This window comes from Pristis pectinata, chromosome 22 (assembly GCF_009764475.1).
Source record: "Pristis pectinata isolate sPriPec2 chromosome 22, sPriPec2.1.pri, whole genome shotgun sequence".
In the NCBI taxonomy this organism is placed as follows: Eukaryota; Metazoa; Chordata; class Chondrichthyes; order Rhinopristiformes; family Pristidae; genus Pristis; species Pristis pectinata.
Window position 1 is genome coordinate 32,221,571 of NC_067426.1, and position 22,716 is coordinate 32,244,286.

The following is a 22,716-nucleotide window of genomic DNA, read 5'->3' on the forward strand; positions in this document are numbered from 1 at the left end:
TCCTGCTCTGTGTTTGTGCAGTGACTTGGAGTTGATGCTATCTTGCCCTTGGTCCCGGAAATGCCCAGGGCCTTCCTTTTAATCAACCTTTGTTGGGTGTTTATTCACAAAGGTCAAAAGGCGGAGACAGCGCTGACAAATAAACTTCAGTGTTGCCTAGTTCATTCGTCACTGACCACATGTGGCTCACTGGGTGCCCTGAACTGGACGGTTCAACAAATGACAAAAGGAACGCACAACGTCACAAACTACCGGCCCACCCATCCCGCTGGGAACCTCCTTCCCCATCTCTGGTCCCACAATAGTCTCATCGTTCACCTCAGAACTCACAGAACCAGGGTGGAAACGAGCCACCCTCGACCCCGAGGAGCTCTCTAAGAAGAACTGATTTCCGATTAGTAATGAAAAGAGCAGATACTATTGTTTGGAGTTTGATCTCAAAGTACCTGTGAACTTTAATGCAAACTAGGAAACCGGTAAAATGTAGAGCAGAATGTGAGAGTGCTCCTTAATGGTTGAGTCTTTTCCACCCTTAGTTAATGAATGTTTGTTCGGTAAATGTGTATTTCCCTACTTTCCTGTGCTTTACTAAAGCAGTACCGCCACAGCCACAGGTTCCCACTGGATATTCTCATGTCTATTTATTCACTGGATACACACACTGCTGCAATGCAAGCACTTATTGTCCATCTCTAATTGCCCCCGAACGGAGGAGGCAGTTAAAGGACTGGAAAACATGTCAGCTGTGCAATCTCTGTGCAGTTCCAAAGTGATGGGGAATGCAGAGAGGTGTGCGTTAAAGTGAACCAGTCAGCGCCTCGTCATTCTAATTGCCAGGCCTGGCTGTAAAGAAGTGTGGGTGAGGAACACACAAGCAATGGAGAGCCCCTCTTGGGAGACGGGTTTGAACACACACCCATCAGTAGTTTGGGAAGCACAGCAGGAATGGGGTGGGTCCGTTGGGATGGAGCAGGGGCAGGAAAGCAGATGATAGAGGAGCTGGGTCTGCTGGTATAACACTGAAAGGTTTATTTACATTATTCACATACATTGTACCCAGTAGTTTTATTATAATTTCAAGTTAAATAAGAACGTGATCACCAGTGATACAATAACCATTGCTCTGCCACTCAAATCATTCTGAGCGCCTTTTCCTCTTGTCTGGTCAGGTTGAATTAGAGTGTCAGTTCATAAGGTGCACAGTAAAGACCGCATAGTGTCAGCACGCTGTGTACAGTACAAGCAAAGAGAGCCTGAGGGAATGGCAGGCTCTTCACTGAGGACACTCCTTACTCTGTTGGGCTCTTTTTTTAAAAAAAACCCCACCGTCGCTTCTTGTGGAAGTTACATGTCCGTAAACATTTTTAAAACATTTAAAATAAACAAGGTAACAAAGTAAAAGGAGACGAGGCTCGGAGGCGTGGGTCTGCGTTACTCAGAGGGTCAGCACTGACAAGCCCCTGTCTCTTCCCGTCCGACCGGCGGGATCTCGCGATCGTTTCCAGCTCTGCCACTGAGTAGAAAGCCGTGCTTGGTAGCTGGGGAGGGGTGTGGGTCAGGGGTGTGGTGGTTGCTGAGGGGAGTGGGGCTTCTCCCAGCTCCTCAGAGGATTTCTGAAAATGAAATGGAAAGTTGTGTTCACCAGAGGCAGGGAAGGGAGCTGCAGCTGGCCTCCGGGGAGGGGAGAAGCTGCTTCAGTGGGGGCGTGGGTGGGAACAGGCGAGGGGACACAAAGAGGAGGAAAACAGCAGAGGCACAACACCGAGGGGGTGGGGCACGCAGACTTGGGCGGGAGGTGCAGGGAGCCTGGTTCTGCAACTGAAAGATCAAGGTGCCACTCACGGCCTGGGGTGGGTGGTACCAGAGCTCTCCGGAGACACAGGAGGTGGTGAGGTGCCCGCAGGAAGCAACAATGGCCCAGCTTACACCGCTGTCCACACCGAGCAGTTACCACCCAACAACAGCCACACACAGACCCCACTCTCTCTTACACACACAGACCCCACTCTCTCTCTCTCACACACACACAGACACACACACACAGACCCCACTCTCTCTCTCACACACAGACCCCACTCTCTATCTTACACACAGACCCCACTCTCTCTCTTACACACACACACACAGACCCCACTCTCTCTCTTACACACACACACACAGACCCCACTCTCTCTCTCACACACAGACCCCACTCTCCTCTCTCAGACACACACCCCACTCTCTCTCACACACACACAGACCCCACTCTCTCTCTTACACACACACACAGACCCCACTCTCTCTCTCACACACAGACCCCACTCTCCTCTCTCAGACACACACCCCACTCTCTCTCACACACACACAGACCCCACTCTCTCTCTTACACACACACACACACCCCACTCTCTCTCACACACACACAGACCCCACTCTCTCTCTCACACACACAGACCCCCACTCTCTGAGTGTTCCTTCTCTCACTCTGATTCACTTGCTCCCAGCTGAGGGTTGACCGACAGGACCTCTCACTTATACCTTACCTGCCACTTGCTGGGCCTGAATTCCTGTTGTTTTCTTAACAAAGGAATTTTCCTCCTCAAACGCAATGATGGGATTGACAGGAATCTCTTCGGCTGTCAGGCTGCCGAGACGCTCCTTCTCCCCGTTACTGTCCACAGAATCTTTCAAGCAGCCAGTGTGGTTGGAGAGCTCCAGGATCTCTTCAAACTCCTGCGTCTTGGGACAGATCCCGTTTTCCTGTTTCTTCGGCTGGACCCCATTGGTGAGCACAGCCTGCTTCTCACAGCTCTCCTCTTTGGGGGTGACCCTATTGAGACAAAAGGCCAGTTTTCAGATCCACCTTTCAGTCTCTCATCCCTTCCCTCACCTGGACTTCTCCCCGAGCATTGCTCCTCTGTGGCAAACTCCCTTCGGCACAGGGACTTCAGTCCTGAGGGGAGGTTACAAGGGGCTTGTCTTCCCTGGAGTACAGAGAGTTAACAGTTGATCTAACTGGAAGTGTCCAAAAGACAGAGTGAGGGAAGTTATTTCCTCAATGGGGGTGAACAATGGGATGTCACACGGCAGCTGCTTCTATAAAGGAATGTCCCCCCATCCAAAACCTTTCGAGCTGAACATTTTTACGCAGAGATTGATACACTTTTGCTGGACAAGGTGTTGGAGATTAATGTGCTGGACAAGCAGGTGGGCCACCACAACCTAACCAATGGTGATGGCGGTGTGAGTGTTAGAGCGCCCTCTCCCCCACCCCGCCAAGTTTGGGTGGCGGAATGGCCCCCTTCCTGCCTCCATGTTCCTACAGCCTCTCAGCGATATTTCAGGCAAGGGCTGTCTGAGTAGGGGTAGCAAACGAGCTGCTGGAGGAATTCAGAGGGTCTGTGGAAGGAAACGGACAAGTTTCCCTCCACAGCCTTCACCTGGACTGTAAGAGTAGAGGGGAGATTGCCAGTATAAAGAGGCGAGGGGGAGGGGTGGGGAAAGGCTGGCAAGTGACAGGTGGATCCAGGCGAGGAGGGGTGATTGGCGGATGGAGGCACGTGGGGGGAGGGAAGGGTGGAGATAGTGACAGAGGTTGGGAGGTGACAGGTGGAGGCAGCAATGGGCTGCAGATGGTGGATCCTGATAGGAAGAGGGAGGGGACCCGGTGGGAGGAGTCTGTGGGTGATAGGCAGATGGAGGGGGAGGGGAAAGAGACCAGGGTGATTGGGGCTGGGTAGATCAGGAAGAGACAGAAAAGTCGGGGAGCAGTTTACTGGAATTTGGAGAATTCAATGTTCAGATTCCGGCATCTGCAGTCTCTTGAGTCTAAATTGTTGATGACTTCGCTTTTTGCCTTGTCAAGGGATGAATTACCTTGGGATGGAGCATGGAACCAGAGGGAGGGATGGTGGGCAGGTGGGGACAGTGGGGGCTGGGGATGGGGGACCCAGTGTGAAGAGTTTGTGGGTGATACGCAGGTGGACGAGGAGGGAGAGAGGAAAGGGGTGGTCTAGGGGGTGGAAAGAAGGGTGTGTGTGAGCAGGCCTGGGTGGATCAGAAGTATCTAAACAAGTGATGGGGGAACGGAGAGGGAAGGTGCTCGTAGACTCTCTGGGCCCAGTGGTGGTTGTGAAGCCGGTGTTTGTACCAGAGAGATTTTGTGCCCCACTCACTGAGGGCAGCGGAATTAAAACCAGGAGGGATGTGAGAAAGGACTGTTCACTGTCACTGAAGTTACACACTGCACAAAACCAGCCCATCCCTGGTCTTGCCTCTGTGTCTTGTTGAGGATGAGGCAAAGGCTGTGAACTGGGCTGAGGAGCTCAGCGGAGAATCAGGTACCTTGGGCATCAATTTTCACTGCCTCGGACAGGATGGACGGGAGTCACCTGATCAGTGATTCGGGCAGCACAGCTCAGGGAACTTGGTGAACAGGTTCGGTGGGGCAGGTTGATGGGCTGGACTCAGACTCGGTCTTCCTGACTCAGTGGTCCAGGTTTGGGGAATCTATTTTAGTGTAATTTTTGTCGACAGTGAAGGAAGTTATCAAAAATTACAGGGAGATCTTGATCAGCTGGGTAAGTGGGCCAAGGAATGACGAATTGAGTTTAATTCAGATAAGTGCAAGATGTTTCATTTTGGAAAGTCAAATCAAGGTACGATTTTCACAGTGAAAATCCCAAGGTCAGGGTCGGTCCCTGAGGTGTGTTGTAGAACAGAGTTGGAGTTCAGGTACATGGTTCCCTGAAAGTGGAGTCACAGGTAGATAGGGTGGTGAAGGAGGCTTTTGGCACACTGGCCTTCATCAGTCTGGGCATTGAGTATAGCACGGTAGTGTGTGGGCAGGCACGGTAGTGCAGTGGTTAGCGTAACGCTGTTACAGCGCCAGCGACCCGGGTTCAATTCCGGCCGCTCTCTGTGAGGAGTTTGTATGTTCTCCCCGTGTCTGCGTGGGTTTCCTCCGGGTGCTCCGGTTTCCTCCCACATTCCAAAGACATATGGGTTAGGAAGTTGTGGGTACACTATGTTGGCGCCGGAAGCGTGGCAACACTTGCGGGCTGCCCCCAGAACACTCTACACAAAAGATGCATTTCACTGTGTGTTTCGATGTACGTGTGATTAATAAAGATATCTTATCTTATCTTAAAAGTTGGGAGATTATGGTGTGGTTGTACAAGCCACTGATGAGGCCACATTTGGAATATTGTGCTCAGGTTTGGTCGCCCTGCTACAGGAAAGATGTCATTAAACTGGAAAGAGCACAGAAAAGATTTACAAGGATGTTTCCAGGGTTCAAGGGACTGAGGTTGGAGAGGCTAGGACTCTTTTCCTTGGAGTGTAGGAGACTGAGAGGTGATCTGAAAGAGATGTACAAATCATGGGGGACATATATAGGGTGAATGCACTCAGTCCTTTTCCCAGGATTGGGGAATCAAGAACTAGAGGGTATAGGTTTAAAGTGAGAGGGGAAAGATTTAATAGGAACTTGACAGACAATTTTTTTTACACAGAGGGTGGTACAAATATGCAACGAGCTGCCAGAGGAAGAGGTTGAGGCAGGTACAATAACAACTTTTAAAGGACAGTTGGACAGGTACATAGATAGGAAAGGTTTTCAAGGTTATGGGCCAAATGTGGGCAAATGGGACTTGCTTGGATGGGTATCTTGGTCAGCATGGACCAGTTGGGCCGAAGGGCCTGCTTCCATGCTGTATGACACTATAACTCTATGGTCCAGGCTCCAAGGTCAGGCTTGGTCTTCCTGATTCAGTGGTCCAGGTTTGGGGATCTGGTTGGTCCCGACTTCCTTGTCGGGGTGGGTAGGCCTGGCTCAGTGGGCCCATTGACCTCTTCCCATTGCTTTCCTTTGGTCAATAGTCCTTCAGCCGTCTCCTTTAAAGAACGAGATCTGATGGGATAAAGCATCTGCATAACAGGCTAACGAGCAACATTTTGCAACAGGAAAAGAGGGAGAGTTGCTTCTAGTGCCATTGCTGTATCAACCTCAAAACTATCACAATACCTGCTCCGCCTCAGGGTATTTGAATATTTTCCTGCATCTGTCCCAAACGGTGCGGGAGATGGGTTGAGGATGTCAGCTCAACCTCAGACTATATCCGACATGGCAGGCACAGTAGTGTAGCGGTTAGCGTAACACTTTACAGCGCCAGCGACCCGGGTTCAATTCTAGCCATTGTCTGTAAGGAATTTGTACGTTCTCCCTGTGTCTGCGTGGGTTTCCTCCGGGTGCTCCGGTTTCCTCCCACATTCCAAAGACATATGGGTTAGGAAGTAGTGGGTATGCTATGTTGATGCTGAAAGCTTGGCGACACTTGCGGGTTGCCCCCAGAACACTCTACGCAAAAGATGCATTTCACTGTGTGTTTCAATGTACATGTGACTAATAAAGAAATCTAATCTACTCTAATCTAATGTTGTCGTTCCCAAGTTGACCCAGAAACTTGTAATTTTAGAACAATTATGAAGCTCCGGGAATGTTTTAAGATTTGTTTTCAGGAACTGGGTGTCACTGGCAATGCCAGCATTGGTTGTCCACCTCCAGTCTCCCTTGAGAAGGTGGCGATGAACAACCTGGTGAAGCTGCTCCCCACAGGGCAGGTGGGCAGGGTGTTGCAGGATTCAGAGTAAGCAGTGATGAAGGGCCAGCGATGGACGCTTGTCTTTCTTGGTGGAAGAGGTGATGGGTTCGCGAGGTGCTGTGGGGGAAGACTGGGCAAGTAACTGCAATGCTTCTTACAGATGGTGCACACTGCAGCCAGTGTGTGCTGGTGGTGGAGGAAATGTTCAGGGAATGATCTGGATATCCTGCCACAGCTGTGTGTGCACAGATAGGTGTGTGCCACGATGTCTGAAGTGTTTCAGGACTAGTTAGACCAGCTCAGAATACTGTGGTGACCACGTTTATATCCAGTGTGGGGAGCCAGACGACACAGGGTGATATCGGGAAGTCCTTACACAAAGGGCGGTGGGAACCCAGCAGTCTGTTGAGGCTGGAGTGGGTGGGGGCAGGGGGTGGTAATGATCCGTGCTGGGTTATGATACAGACTGGTAGGTAATGGAACAGTTGGGCAGGACCCATCCTGTCCCCATGCAAGAGGTTCCAATGGCCCAGTGGCTTCCTCCTCTGCCTGTGCAACAGGCTTAAGTGGGTGAACAATCTCAGGCCCGAGAGGCTGAATGGCCCCCTGGTTTCCCTGTGCAACAGGATTAAGGAGCGAATGGCCTGCTGCTATCACTCTGCAATATGTCTGAGGGACTGAATGGCCTCCTCCTGTCCCAGTGCAACAGAGTCGACAGACTGAATGGTATCCTCCTGTTCCTGTGCACTGCTCTTTAGTAGCATGAACTGCTCTGTAGTACCGTGCACTGCTCAGTAGTAGCATGAACTGCTCTGTATTAATGTGCACTGCTCTGTAGCACCGTGCACTACTCTGTAGCACCGTGCACTGCTCTGTAGCACCGTGCACTGCTCTGTAGCAACATGCGCTGCTCTGGATACAAGAGCTCAGGAAAAAGTGCATTAAAGATTCACAGAAATAGATTAATCAGAGAAAGGAGAAGACTGAGAGATGATCTGAATATGAACGGGGCTGGCAGGTTACATGCAGAGAAGGTGGTTCCTTGTATGTGGATTGCAAAAGTCAGGTCTTAAATATAAATTAGTTGAGGAATTCAACAGAAATTCTTTCCCCAGACACTGGGGAAATGTGGGGCACCTGAGGTGAATAACAGAGAGGAATTTCATTTCATGAAGGAGGAGGGAGTAGAACTATTGGTTGAAATGGTGAGAGGATTTGTGTCTAGCATGGGCTGTGCCACTGACCCATTAGAAGCACGGTCTTCAACCAATACTGTAAGTTCTTTTGCTGACACTCCGGTGCACCCTTCATTCCACGGTGAACAGCGATCCACTGTATCGGAGGTTACTTGTGACAAAGGCCCAGCTCAAAAATGCGTCACCTGGCTCACCCCAACTGAGAAGTTGGGGAAGAGGCAGACTTTGGAAGTGACTTCAGACATTGGCAGTGCGGACAATGTAGCACCCGATGTACCGAGGTACTGGGGATGAGAGATCGGGAATGGGACCCAAGATTGGGAGATGGGGTAAGATACTGGAGGTGGGAAGGGGACGGAAGTGGTCCAAAGCTTCATGCTGGAAGGGAAAGGCGATTGGTGAGGGGGGTGGGGAGGAGGTTCGGGAGACCAGCTGAACATGGATTGGGGTCAGGGTGGAGAGGATGGTGGAGACAACTGATGTGGGAGGGGGAGGGTGGTCGGAGAGTAGGTGCCGCGAGGGCATGGTGGGAGCCGAGGGAAGTATCCCAGTTGGCTGCAGCTCTCCCAGGCTGGGGCTGCAGGAGAAAGACCATGTTGTCCTGGGAGTGCCCAGTGAGAAGCACCCCAGGACAATGCGGTCAAATTCCCCAGCAATACTCCACACCAGCACTGCGTAGGGAATGACGTTATCACATTCATTCCATTCACTGGGGTCACAAGGATGACAACAGAAGGTGCTGTAATTTCACCACTGACGTGATTTGACCTGGGAGTGGTTACAAACATGATCTACTCTCGACTAAAATGATTTTCAAACATACAGCATTCTTAATCGTATGCACATAAGCTATGTGAAGGTCAGTTAATGATCACTAAATGACTATCTCACTATAACTTGGATTGAAGAGGGTCAAGGATGCAGGGATTTTATAGACAAATGGAAGAGCATTTCAACATTGAAAGGCACCAGACATCAAAGTTCAAGTCCTGTGCTCAACTGACTGACAGATGGGACTCCGTTCACACACTATTTATGCCGGAGAAATAGGGTCTGTGAGAACGTGGGGGAGGGAGAAAGATCTATCTGTGGGGGGGAGAGAGAGAGAGAGGAGAGGTGGGGGTTCGACAACAAAGAAAAAGAGGAGAACCTTGCTCAAGAAAGGGCACTGAATGTAAGGGTGGCAGGGGCGGATGGCAGGCGGGAAGAGTGAGTGAAATAGGAATGAAACAATACACCCAATTCTACAAGTTCAGACGGTGGCAATGAGGAGAGAGGCTCAGCAGACTCAATGATCTTTTCTCTCCCAACCAGAGAGTTACAAGGGGTGGGATTGTGGGGAGAGGATAAGGAAGCTAAAATGTTTTAAAATTATTTAGTTTCTAAAAAGTGCTAAATCTCCTCTTAATATTGAACAGATATGTTGTTTGTAGTCTCCTGCATCTCGAAGGTGCTCTGTTTCCAGCCCCATTGTCTTCTGCACCCACGGAAAGCATGGCTGTGTTTTTGGACTTACCCCAGCTCTCTGAGTGGCAGATCCTGTGACGGACAGACTGTGGCACTAACTGAGAACTCGCCAGCTCCCTCTTTAACTAATGTCTCCGGCTGATCTTCACCAGTGCGATTCTTCACACGCAAGGGGCTGCCATCTGAAAAGGCCACAAGAGCTATTTAACAATCACTGCTAATTGGAGCATCCAGTCCCTCCATGCAGAGAAGACACTGATCGAGGACACAAGTGCAAAATGGGAGCAGCTCAGGGGAACCTTCGATTGGTTTGTATTTGTATTTTGTTGTCAAGAAGTATTCAAACTGAACATAAGCTTCTCAGTTTCTCCTGCTATATGGGTGCAGGTACTGTTATAAAAGCAGAAAATGCTAGAAATACTCAGCGGGTCAGGCAGCATCTGAAGAGAGAGAAACAGAGTTAAATCGAAGATCCTTCGTCAGAACTGGTAAAGTGGGAAAGCAGGTTTAAAGGTTCAGAAAGGTTGGGGGAGGGATGTTCTGATAAGATCCATGATCTGAAACATTAACTCTGTTTCTCTCTCCACAGATGCTGCCTGACCTGCTGAGTGTTTCTAGCTTTTTCTGTTTTTATTTCAGATTTCCAGTTTTTGGATTTTTATTTATTGTAGATGCTCTACTCATATTTAGTCACTTCAAAAACCCTCTCTGACAAACCTCGGGGACTATAGCTCCATAGTCACCAGTTTTCTCCAGGAATGCTCTATTGGTGTATTTCATGTTTCAACTCACTCACATACAGAATCTCAAAAGATTTAGCATTGGTCTCTAGATATGTCTTAGTGTGTCCCCAACTGGTCAGAACTAAAGCAAAATACAAACTGCTGGAGGAACTCAGCAGGTCAAGCAGCATCTGTTGGGGGATGGGGGCGGGGGAAGGAAACATCAACGTTTTAGGTCAAGACCCTGCATCAGGACAGTGAGAATTAAATACACTGTACCCCAGCATTACAGCAGTTCCGGTAATATTTAGATAAATTGCCTCTTAAGGAATTCACAAATCACTACCAAAAATATGGAGTAAAAATTTGCTCTTAAGAAATTTATGTGGGGGAAAAAAACAAAACGTATACAGAGAACTGAACTAGTTTACCAAGGAAAATGATTGCAGGCTGCTGGTTCACAGTGGGAGGCCAGTTAAGGGATTTGTTTTGTAAACTGACAAGGCAATCTCTTCTATGATACTTGTACAATGATACTTTATCTATGTAACATCCATTTCTAGTTAATTAAAACAACAACCCTTTCTCTTCTGCATACAATACAGTCAGAATTCCCTTGCCTAAAGTATTACTGTTGAGAGAAAAACTTCCCATAGGAATATACTATACCTCCATTTATAACATGGGATTCAATGGAAAAAAAGGATTCGCATTACAGAAAATCGTGATACAGATGATTTTCTAGGAACATAATGTCTCCGTAATGTGGGCATACACCGTACATTCTTCTTCCTCCTTATTGATCTAATGAGTTGTTTTGAAACCTTTGTCTAGTCTTCAGAACCTATAGTGACCACAGAATCTGAAAGTCCAAGGTACTCCACCTACACATCAGCTTGATTGGCAGGTTTCGGTCTCAGTTGGACAGAAGGTACTTGATCAAAGCTACAGGATCAGTTTAGGTGCCTCTTAAAGTAGTGGTGAGACCATGCAACTGGGAGTGGTGGTATGCAAATGAGAGAAGCTCTCCAGCTCCACGTGGCTTTCAAGCAATGCGGGAAGAGTTCACAGTCGGAGGCCAATTAAGGGATTTGTTTTGTAAACTGACAAGGCAATCTCTTCTATGATACGTGTACAATGATATTTTATCAAACGATGTCACTATAGTTGTCCTCACCCCCTTAAGCTCCAAACTTTTGGATTAAAGATTTGAAGAAAGTTTAATGAGAGGTTCCTACCCTTTTGGTTTGATCAGATAACCCACCTCTGGGAGTCCTGCCCTCACTACAGTTTGGATCTGTTTTTCTTGGAGTTTAGAAGAATGAGGGGTGACCTTATACAAGCATATAAAATCCTCAGGGGATTTGACAGGGTAGATATGGGGACGTTTTCACTGGTGGGAGAGTCACGGACAAAGGGGCATCGTTACAAAATAAGGAGCTGCTTATTTAAAACTGAGGTGTGTAGAGATTTCTTCTCTCAGAAGGTAGTGAATCTCTGGAATTCTCTGCCTCAGAAGGTAGGGAAGGCCAGATCATTGGACATACTTTGGGTGGAGATAGATGAATATTTGAAAGCTCAAGCAATTGATGGTTATGGTGAATTGGTACACAAGAGGAGTTGAGGGCAGCATAGATCAGCCATGATCATATTGAATGATGGGGTAGGTTTGAGGGGTCGAGTGGCCGACTCCTGCTCCTATTTGCTTGTGTTCTTGTGTTTTTGTTCTAAAGTTGGAAATAAACAGATTAAATAAGAGGATTCTTTTAAACCACTCATCTAACTCACCCTTTTTAGGTGTTAAATTCTCCCTACAACTTCCCACATAGCCTTTTCACATAGTAACTACTCCCATTCTATTGTCTGCACTGAGGGTCTCACATGCATTCTGAGCTTTTGAACTTTGTAACCCAGTCCCTTGTCCTATCCTGTACTCCCCACAGAGTTGTAGTTAATTAGGAGTCTTTCATGTGGAACTCTCTCAAAAGCTTCAGGGCTTTCAAATAAATTCAACAATAGGGGTTACAAGAAAGTCAGAAGAGATTATCCAGGCACCACTGCTGTCTATGAGCTTGCACTGGCTCCTTACCTTTAAGTTCAGCAACAAAGAACATTAATTAAGTCTACAGACTCAAGCAGTCGTTCTTGTCTCCAAGCAGGGACTACAATTTTAATTCTTCTCATTATTTAACTTTTTTTTGTTTTCTTCTCATTATTTCTTTTTGGTTTTCTGATTGATGAGAGGATGGATTACAAAGCAGTCGTGTCTGTGAAGCCATTGGTGTTAGGTTTGGACAGTATCCTATGGGAAGGGTGTTGAATCAACAGGGAGAGGAGAGTACCCAAGAATGCTGCCTCTTGGGAGGAGAAAGAGCTCTAAGGAAATTAAGGTCCTTTCTCTTGGAGAGATATCATTTGACAGATGTGGAAATATTCCAGATGGTTTGTAGGGAATATAGAAACCAACTTCTTCTGATGCTTGAGAAGGGTTAAAATGAGGGAACATTAACTTAAGGTTAACAGTAAGAGATTTAGAAATCTCTTAACAGAGGGGACGAATTAGTGATTGAAGCAGAGAGCACCCCAACATTTAAGAACAGGACAGATCAGTGGTGGAGGGTGTAATCAGGGGAACATTGTTCATTTGGAGGATGAACAAAACGTGTCTCATTCTTGTGTGTAAATTGACAGTAACATTACAGAATGATGATCATAAAAACTCCATGTGTGACGACCCAACATGCTAAAGTGGGGGGAGAGAGAGAGTGAGAGAGGTAGGGAGAGAGGGGGAGGGAGAGAGGGGGAGGGAGAGAGGGGGAGGGAGAGAGAGAGAGGTAGGGAGAGAGAGAGGAAGAGAGAGAGGAAGAGAGAGAGGAAGAGAGAGGGAGGGAGGGGAGTAGGGGAGAGAGAAAGGGAGAGAGGTAGGGAGAGGGAGAGGGAGAGAGGGGAGGGAGAGGGGGGAGGGAGAGGGGTGAGGGAGAGGGGGGGAGGGAGAGGGGGGGAGGAGGGGGGGGGGGAGGGGGGAGGGGGGGGGAGGAGAGGGGGGAGGGAGGGAGGGAGGGAGAGGGGAGGGAGAGAGAGAGGGAGGGAGGGAGGGGAGTAGGGGAGAGAGAGAGGGAGAGGGAGGGAGAGAGAGAGGGAGGAAGGGGGTAGGGGGAGAGAGAGAGGGAGGGAGAGAGAGAGGGAGGAAGAGGGTAGGGGAGAGAGAAAGAGAGAGGGAGAGAGGGAAAGAGAGAGGGAGAGAGGGAAAGAGAGAGAGAGAGAGGGAGGGAGGGGGGTGGGGGGAGAGAGAGAGGGAGAGAGGGAGGAAGGGGGTAGGGAGAGAGAAAGAGAGAGGGAGAGAGGGAAGGAGAGAGAGGGAGGGAGGGGGGTGGGGGGAGAGAGACAATATAAGGAATGGAGGTGAAAAGAACTGATCAAGAGTAAGAGTGAATGCAGGCAAGGTTCACATCCAGAGAGGGCTTCAACAAAGTATTTGAGCTGATAGAGTTTATGGGGGGGAAGCAGAGCACGTGTTGGAAGAGAGTGAGAGAAACAGAGCAAAGGAATGGGAAAAAAGGAGCAGGGGTGAGGCAGGAATTGCAAGGAGGGAGAAACTGCGTACATTGGAGTGCATGAGAGAATTCAGAAAGGGAACAATGCCGTAAGAGGGAATTAGGATGGGTCAGGAGAGTGAGAAACAAAGCATATGAGAGAGTTAAAGGACTGAGCATGAAACACTGAGAGGAAATGGTAAAAGCGAACAGTGGTACAAGGAAAAAAAAAGAGGGTGTTGGAGTTCACAGGAACATGCAAACAAGAAAGGGAGGAAAAAAGGAAATTGGTAAGAATGAAAATGGGCAGGTACGTGAGTGTGTGCGAGGGAAACCAAGTGCGACAGAGCATAAACACAAGCCAGCGTCCTCTCTCTTATCCCCTGTCAGCTGCCTCTACTGATGGATAGGGTGGCACAGTACATGGTGATGCTGCCTCACAGTTCCAGCAACCCAGGTCGTGTGTGGAGTTTGCACAGTCTCCCTGTGACCACATTGGTCTATAACAGGTTCTTGGTAGGTTAATTGGCTGCTGTAAATTATCTCTCATGTAGGTGTGTGACAGGAGAACTGGAGGTCCCTGTGGCATGTAAGAGTGAATGGGTTATAGGGAAATAAGTGGGGGAAGGTAACATGGGAAGGCAGTGACAGGTGGCATAGACTCAATAGGCTGAATATCTCCCTCTATATCATAAGGAAATATGTTAATGTGTAATATGTTTAGGTGTGCTGTCCTCTTTCTCCGAGGTGCGGTGAGGAATGAAGGGTGTCTCTCCATTCCTGCAGTTGCAGATTCACACCACAGTGTGTTTGCAGGATATATATTACATGGGAATACTTCCTTCTCCCAAACGTCCTTTTCCCTTTGGATTCCAGTTCATTCCAGCACAGAACATCAGCGATGAATGGCAACGGGGACCAGAGATGGACACCTGAAGCCAAAATGTGCCCCTTAATTAATCCGACTGGTCAGCTAACCAACTGCTGAGGAAACTGTTCATTATTCCCATCACTGAAAATTTTTTAAAGGATTTGCACACAGTCTGTGCAGTCATGGAGTCACACAAGAAAACTGGAGCAGTAGGAGGCCACTCGGCCCCTCTAGCCCCACCATTCACTACGATCATGGTTGATCTATGCTGGCCTCAACTCCTCTTCTGCGCCAGTTCCCCATAATCATCAATTCCTTGATCACCACCTTATCTACCTCCACCTTAAATATATCTAATGATCTGGTGTCCACCAACCGCAGGGCAGAGATTCACTACCCTCTGAGAGAAGAAATTTCTACACAGCTCAGTTTTGAATGACCCTCCCTTTGCAGCTATGTCCCCTTGTTCATGACTCCCCCACTAGTGAAAACATCTCAACATCTACTCTATCAAGCCCCTAAGGATCTTATATGTTTGAATCCCCCATTTTTCTAAGCTTCAAGGAATAGAGACCCAAACTTGAATGGACAACACTCTCATCCCAGGAATTACCCTGGTAAATGTCCTATGGACTGCCTCTAATGTTACTATATCCTTTTTTTAGGGAAGGGTATCGAACTATGCACAGTATTCCAGGTGTGACCTCACCAACGCCCTGTACAACTGTAACAGAACCTCCCTATTCTTAAACTCCAACCCTGTTGCAATAAAGGCCAAAATGCCATTTGCCTTCTTAACTACTTGTTGGACCTACCTGCTAACTTCTTGTGATTCATGCGCTAGAACACCTAGATTCCTCTGTACTTCACTCATTTGCAGTCTCTCTCCATTTAAATAATAATTGGCCTTTTGATTCCTCTTACTGAAGTGCATGACCTTACAGTTCCCCACATTAAGCTCCATTTGCCAGGTTTTCACTCAAACATTCAATCTATCTGCACCCCGTTGCAGAATCACAATGGCCTCATCACAACATTCAGAGAAACAGGCACTTCAGCCCACAGAGTCGAAGCTGACCATCAACCATTCAGTTACACTGATCCTGTATTAATCGCATTATTTTATCCTCCCCACATTCTCATCAACTCCCCCCCAGAACCTATCACTCATACACTAGGGGCTACTTACAGTGGCTAATTAATCCATCAGTCTGCATGTAGTTGTACACAGTTTGTGTAGTCATAGAGTCACACAGCACAGAAACAACCCACCTTGTCCATGCTGACCACCAATTACCCATGAATACTTATCCCACTCACCAGCACTTGGTAAGTATATCATTAACACATCAAATGACCTGTCCTGTGCCCAGCACGTGGATGCAAGCATCCTGTGCCCAGCATGTGGATGCAAGCACAAGGAACATGCACCTGCATCTTTACTTTCTTAAGGAGGTTCAGCTTGTCATCGAACACTCTCACAAACTTCTACAGATGTACTGTTGAATGGATCCTGACTGGTTGCATCATGGTCTGGTACGGCAATTCGAACGTGTAAGAATGCAAGAAGCTGCAGAGAGTAATGGACTCAGCCCAATACATCACGGGCACATCCCTCCCCATCATCAGTGGTGTCTACAGGAGGCATTGCCTCAGGAAGGCAACATCCATCATCAAAGATCCCCACCATCCATCTTCTCACAGCTACCATCAACCAGGAACTACAGAAGCCTAAAGTCCCACACCACCAGGTTCAAGAACAGCTACTTCCCTTCAACCATTCAGTTCTTGAACCAACCTGCACAACCCTAATCGCTACCTCAGTATAGCAACACTATGACCACTTTGATCACATTGCACTGCAGTGGACATTTTTTGTGTTCTAATTGTGTTCTTTCTTGTAAAAATTCACAAGATCACAAGACAAGGGAGCAGAAGCAGGCCATTCGGCCCATCGAGTCTGCTCCAAGGAAAAGGGAGAAAAAGAAATGAGAAATGGGGAATGGGAGGGGCGGGGGAGCAAAACAAAACAAAACAAAAACAAATTTTAAAAACCTATTCTAATCCCAATTTCCGGCCTTATCCCCATATCCCTTGATACCCTGACTATTTAGATATCTATCTATCTCCTCTTTGAACGCCCCCACTGATCTGGCCTCCACTGCTGTACGTGGCAAGGAGTTCCACAAATTCACCACCCTCTGGCTAAAGAAATTTCTCCTCATCTCTGTTTTGAAACTGTACCCTCTAATTCTAAGATTGTGCCCTCTGGTCCTGGACTCACCCACCAAAGGAAACAGCCTATCTGTCCTTTCCTATCAACATTTTTAATGTCACTATGAGGTCCCCTCTCATTCTTCTGTACTCCAGTGAGTACAGTCCAAGAGCCGACAAACGCTCCTCATACGTAAGCCTTTTCATTCCTGGAATCATCCTCGTAAATCTCCTCTGAAGCATTCCAAATGAGGCCTCACTAGTGCCCCGTAGAGCCTCATCAACACTTCCTTACTTTTATACACTATACCTCTTGCAATGAATGCCAACATAGCATTCGCTTTCTTTACCATTGATCCGACCTGGTGGTTAACCTTTAAGGTATCCTGCACGAGTACCCTCAAGTCCCTTTGTACTTCCGTACTTTGAATTTTCTCTCCTTCTAGATAATAATCTGCCCGCTTATTTCTGCTTCCAAAGTGTACAACTGCACACTTCTCAACATTGAATCTCATCTGCCATTTCCTTGACCATTCTCCTAAACTGTCTAGGTCTCTCTGCAACCTTCCTATCTCCTCAATACTCCCTACTCCTCCACCTATCTTGGTGTCATCCGCAAACTTAGCCACGAAACCATTTATTCCATCATCCAAATCGTTAATGTACAAGGTAAAAAGGAGCGGCCCCAACACCAACCCCTGCGGCACACCACTAGTAACCGGTAGCCAACCAGAACTAGATCCTTTTATTTCCACTCTTTGCTTCCTGTCAACCAGCCAATGCTCCACCCATTCTGTTATCCTACCCGTAATTCCATGACCTCTCATCAGCCTCTTGTGAGGCACCTTATCGAAGGCCTTTTGAAAGTCTAAATACACAACATCTACCGCCTCTCCCTTATCCACCCTACCTGTGATTTCTTCAAAAAACTCCAATAGATTGGTCAGGCAGGATCTTCCCTTCACAAAACCATGTTGGCTAGGACCTATCTTGCCTGGCGCCTCTAGGTATTCTGTAACCCCATCCTTGAGGATAGATTCCAATAACTTTCCCACCACTGACGTCAGACTAATAGGTCTGTAATTTCCTTTATGCTGCCTCCCTCCTTTCTTATACAGCGGAACTACATTTGCGACCCTCCAGTCCTCCGGAACCATGCCGGAATCTATCGATTCCTGGAAAATTATCTCCAATGCCTCCGCTATCTCTAAAGCCACCTCCTTCAGAACCCGGGGATGCACCTCATCCGGTCCAGGAGACTTATCAGTCTTTAGCCCATTTAGTTTTCCTAGCACCTTCTCCCTAGTGATCTTAACTGAACTCAGTTCCATTTCATGAGACTCCTGACTAACCGGCACATTGCTGATGTCCTCCACGGTGAAGACCGATGCAAAATATTCATTCAATTCCTCTGCCATCCCTCTATCGTCCATTATAATATCTCCTGCACCGTTATCAATTGGTCCTATATCAACCCGTGTCTCTCTTTTACTCCTTATGTATTTAAAAAAACTCTTAGTATCCTTTCGAATGTTATCCGCCAACTTCCTTTCATAATTCATCTTTTCTTTCCTAATGACCTTCTTAGTTTATCTCTGCAGGTTTTTAAAGTTTCCCAGTCTTCTGTTTTCCCACTAATTTTTGCTTCTTTGTACGCCGCCCCTTTTGCTTTTATTTTAGCCTTCACCTCCCTCGTTATCCACATCTGTGCCTTTTTTCCATTCAAAACCTTATTTTTTCTTGGAATATATCTATCCTGCATTTTCCTTATTTCCTGTAGAAATTCCTTCTATTTCTCCTCCGCCGTCCCTCCAGCTAGCTTACTCTTCCAATCAATTTGGGCCAACTCTTCTCTCATACCATTGTAATTTCCTTTGTTCCACTGAAATATCGATACACCAGTTACCAGCTTCTCCTTCTCAAACTTGAAACTGAACCCAATCATATTGTGATCACTGGTTCCCAGTGGTTCCTTTACCTTTAGTTCCCTAATCACCTCCGGTTTATTACACAGCACCCAATCCAAAACAGCCGATCCCCTGGTGGGCTCATCAACAAGTTGCTCCAGAAAAACGTCCCTTAGGCATTCCAGAAACTCACTCTCCTGAGTTCTACCGCCTTGCAGGATTTCCCAGTCCACCTTCATGTTAAAATCCCCCATAATTATCTTCACATTGTCACTCTGGCATGCTTTTTCTATCTCAAACTGCAACTTATCGTCCACTTCCTGACTGCTATTAGGGGGCCTATATATGACTGCTACTATTGTCCTTTTACCCTTGCTATTTCTTAGCTCCACCCATAAGGATTCCACCTCCTCTGACCCAATGTCCTTCCTTTCTATTGATTTTATATCGCTACTAACCATCATGGCCACACCTCCCCCTCTGCGTACCCGCCTGTCCTTCCTACACACTGTGTACCCCTGGACATTCAGTTCCCAATCACATCCATCATAAAGCCATGACTTGGTGATTGCCACAATGTCATATTTATTAACCTGTAGTTGTGCCACTAGGTCATCTACTTTATTCCTAATGCTACGTGCATTTAAATATAGTACGTTTAGTCCGGTATCTGCTATTGATTTTGTTGTGCTTCTATTGTTCAGCAGATTATCCTGACTTTTCACCTGTCTATCCTTCTTACCATCTTCACTACATACTATCTTAGACATGTTCCTATATACCTCATCCTCTATCCTAACATTCTGTATCCTAACATCCTGATTTGTTGTACTTCTATTATTCAGCAAATTATCCTGACTTCTCACCTGCCTGTCCCTCTTGCCATCCTCATTGGACTTGTTTCTATAAACTTCCTCCCTTACCTTAGCATCTTGTAACCTAACATCCTGGTTCCCATCCCCCTGCCAGATCAGTTTAAACCCTCCCCTACAGCTAAATTAAACATTCCCGCCAGGATATTGGACCCTTTGGAGTTTAGGTCCAACCCATCCTTAACGAATAGGTCATGCCTCCCCCAGAAAAGGTCCCAATTATCCAAAAATTTGAAGCCCTGCCCCCTGCACCAGTCACTCAGCCACGCATTCATCTGCCAGAGTTTTCTATTCTTCCTGTCATTGACACGTGGCACAGGTAGTAATCCTGAGATTACTACCCTTGAGGTCCTACTTCTCAACCTTCTCCCTAATGCCTTACATTCCTCCTTCAGGACCTCTTCTCTTTTTCTACCTATGTCAGTGTATACTTTATGTTTGGTTTATATTTTTCTTGTGAATGCTGCTTATCTGATGCTTTGTGCCTGCAATGCTGCTGCAAGTAAATTTTTCATTGCACCTGTGCACACATGTACTTACGCATACGACAATAAACTTAACTTTTGACTTTTGGTCCATGGCCCTCCATGCCTTCTTAAATGCTGTGAGAGTACCTTCCAGCACCCCCTCAGGCAGAGCATTCTAGACTCAGGCATCTATTCTATACAAGCCTCTGGGCTACCTCATCAACCAAACCTCCTCGCCAAGTCCCACCTCTCTCACCCACCTTGGCTTTCACTGGCCCTCCTTCCCACCTTACCTCGTGTCTCTGCCTTGACATCCTTGCTGTCCGGCTCCCCGTCAGAAGCTGATTTTTTCTCATCTTTCTGCAGGGAAAGAGAATGGAGAAAGTGCATCAGTTTGCGCTGGAATCCCGAGAGGAGCACGGTCCACACCGGAGGAAGAGCAGAGAGAGCCACCACCAAGCAGTCACACCAGTCAACCACCGGAGAGAGAGTGGTGTCAGGCACCAGCAAATGGCTGCACCAATCAGGAACCAGCGAGTGAGCACAGTCAGCCGCCCACAATCGCCGACAGCAACCAGCCATTACCGGGGCAGCAGAGCTGGCCATTGGCTCCTAGCTGCACCAATCAGCCGTCGCCGACACGGCAGCATTACCATTCCGCAACCGCTCACGCCAACCGTGCGTCGCCAAGAGAGGGGCGATCGCCGCCGGCAACCAGCCACACCAAGGAGCCGCCGGCAACGCAGCAGCGTCACCATTCGGCAACTGCTTACACCAATCAACCGCCTCAGAAAGAGTACCATTAGCATAAGGCAAATGTTTATGCCAAACAGTCAGCACCAAGATGGGAGTGATCGCCACCAGCAACCGGTTACACCAATCAGCCAGAGGAAAGACGGCATGGGTAGGCATCAGCAAATGACTTCACCAATCAACCACAAGAAGGTCATTGACAGACAACAACAGGCTCCACCAATCAGCAGTCACCAGGAGAGCAGTGATAGGCCACAGCAGCTGGCTTCTCCGAACAGCCCCCGCCCACATAACGTCGTTAGGGCTCAGCAACTGGGTGCCCCAATCAGCCCTGAGAAGGTGAGCGGTGATGTCCCTCAGCCCCTGGGTACTCCAGCAGACAGCCATCAACAAGAGGGCAGAGACAGATATGGGCAAGTACTGCCACCGGCTAGCCAGCAGTGGGAGGGCAGTGACAACCATCGGCAAGTACCTCCATTTATCAGTCACCATTGGGACAGGAATGAGAGCCAGCAGCAGTTGCTTGCACCAATCAGACCAAGGGTGAGTAGCGACAACGTTAATCAATGGACACCACCTAATAGCCACGAGGGGAGGAAAGGCAACCATCAACAACGAGCTCCAGATATCAACCACCACAGAGAAAGCCATGAGAGCCATTGGAGGCCGCCTCCACCAATCAGCCGTCAAGAGACAAGTGACAGCAAATGGCATCTTCCTCCACCAGTCAGCCACCACCAGGAAGGCAGTGATAGCCATAGGCTGCTCCCTCCACAAATCAGCAACCACCAAGAGATAAGTGATAGCGATTGGCAGCTGTCTCCAACAATCAGCCACCACCAAGAGATCAGTGAAAGCCATTGGCAGCTGCCCCGGCCAATCAAGCACAAGCAGGGCAATGAGAGCCAACAGCAAATGGCTCCACCAATAAGCCACCTCAGGGAGAAAAGTGGCAATCGCCAGCGGACAGTTTCACCAGGCCGTTGGCAAAGGCAGAACAATAATCCTGACTGGCGCATGTCTACGTACCTCTGCCAACCCACTCCAGACAGGGAAGATATACCCATCAAAATCCAGTACCACAGGAGAGCCTACACCAGCAGAGCATTACTCGATGCCAGGTCAAGCCAGCCAGCTGACGATGGGGCAACACCACCAGCCAGCATCTGGGTACACCGTGTCATCAGCCTACCGGGGCCCAGGGGCACAAACCAATCATGATTCAGGAAGTCTGACAGCTGTCAAAGCCAATTATGCATAAAAAGTAACAACAATCATTCCAGTTGAGGTTAAAATAAATTGGTAAAATTCCTCTCTGTCTCATTGTTACATAGGATCATAAGATATCTTTATTAGTCACATGTACATTGAAACACAGTGAAATGCATCTTTTGCATAGAGTGTTCTGGGGGCAGCCCACAAGTGTCACCACGCTTCCAGCACCAACATAGCATGCCCACAACTTCCTAACCTGTACGTCTTTGGAATGTGGGAGGAAACCAGAGCACCCGGAGGAAACCCACACAGACACGGGGAGAATGTACAAACTCCTTACAGACAGTGGCTGGAATTGAACCCGGGTCGCTGGCGCTGTAACAGTGTTGCACTAACCACTATGAAACAGGTCCTTTGGCCCAACTTGTCCATGCCAACCAAGATGCCCATGTAAGCCAGTCCCATTTGCCTGCATTTGGCTCATATCCCTCTAATCCTTTCCTGCCCACGTGCCCATCCAAGAGTCTTAAATGTTGTAATTGAACCTCTTTCAACCACTTCCTCTGGCAGCTCATTCCATATACGCACCACCCTCTGCATGAAGAGGTTGCCCCTCGGGTCCCTTTTACCTTGAACCCATGCCCTCTAGTTTTTGGTTCCCTTTCCCTGGGAAAAAAAGACTGTGTGCATTCACCTTATCTATGTCCCTCATTATTTTAGACACCGCTATAAGCTCACCCATCAGTCACCTATGCTGCAAGGAATAAAGTCCTAGCCTGCTCAACCTCTCCCTATAACTCAGGCCCTCAAGTCCTGGCAACATTCTCATAAATCTTCTTTACACTCTTTCCAGCTTAACAACGTCTCTCCTGTAACAGGGTAACCAAAACTGTACACAATACTCCAGGTGCGGCCTCA

General features: G+C 47.9%; 1 protein-coding gene across 4 annotated transcripts in view; it reads right to left on the bottom strand.

Moving 5' to 3' along the window:
• Positions 1 to 1,006: 1,006 nt before the first annotated feature.
• The window catches only part of map7d1a (MAP7 domain containing 1a), a 208,339-nt gene continuing 186,629 nt past the window's right edge, over positions 1,007 to 22,716 (bottom strand). For all 4 annotated transcript variants that reach the window (XM_052036588.1, XM_052036587.1, XM_052036590.1 and 1 more), the window contains 4 exons: positions 20,124 to 20,190; positions 9,294 to 9,426; positions 2,523 to 2,809; positions 1,007 to 1,613 (listed from right to left, as the gene is read on the bottom strand). In XM_052036588.1, the coding sequence (XP_051892548.1) occupies positions 1,603 to 1,613; positions 2,523 to 2,809; positions 9,294 to 9,426; positions 20,124 to 20,190 (498 nt within the window). In that variant the 3' untranslated portion in view covers positions 1,007 to 1,602. The remainder of the gene's footprint in view (positions 1,614 to 2,522; positions 2,810 to 9,293; positions 9,427 to 20,123; positions 20,191 to 22,716) is intronic.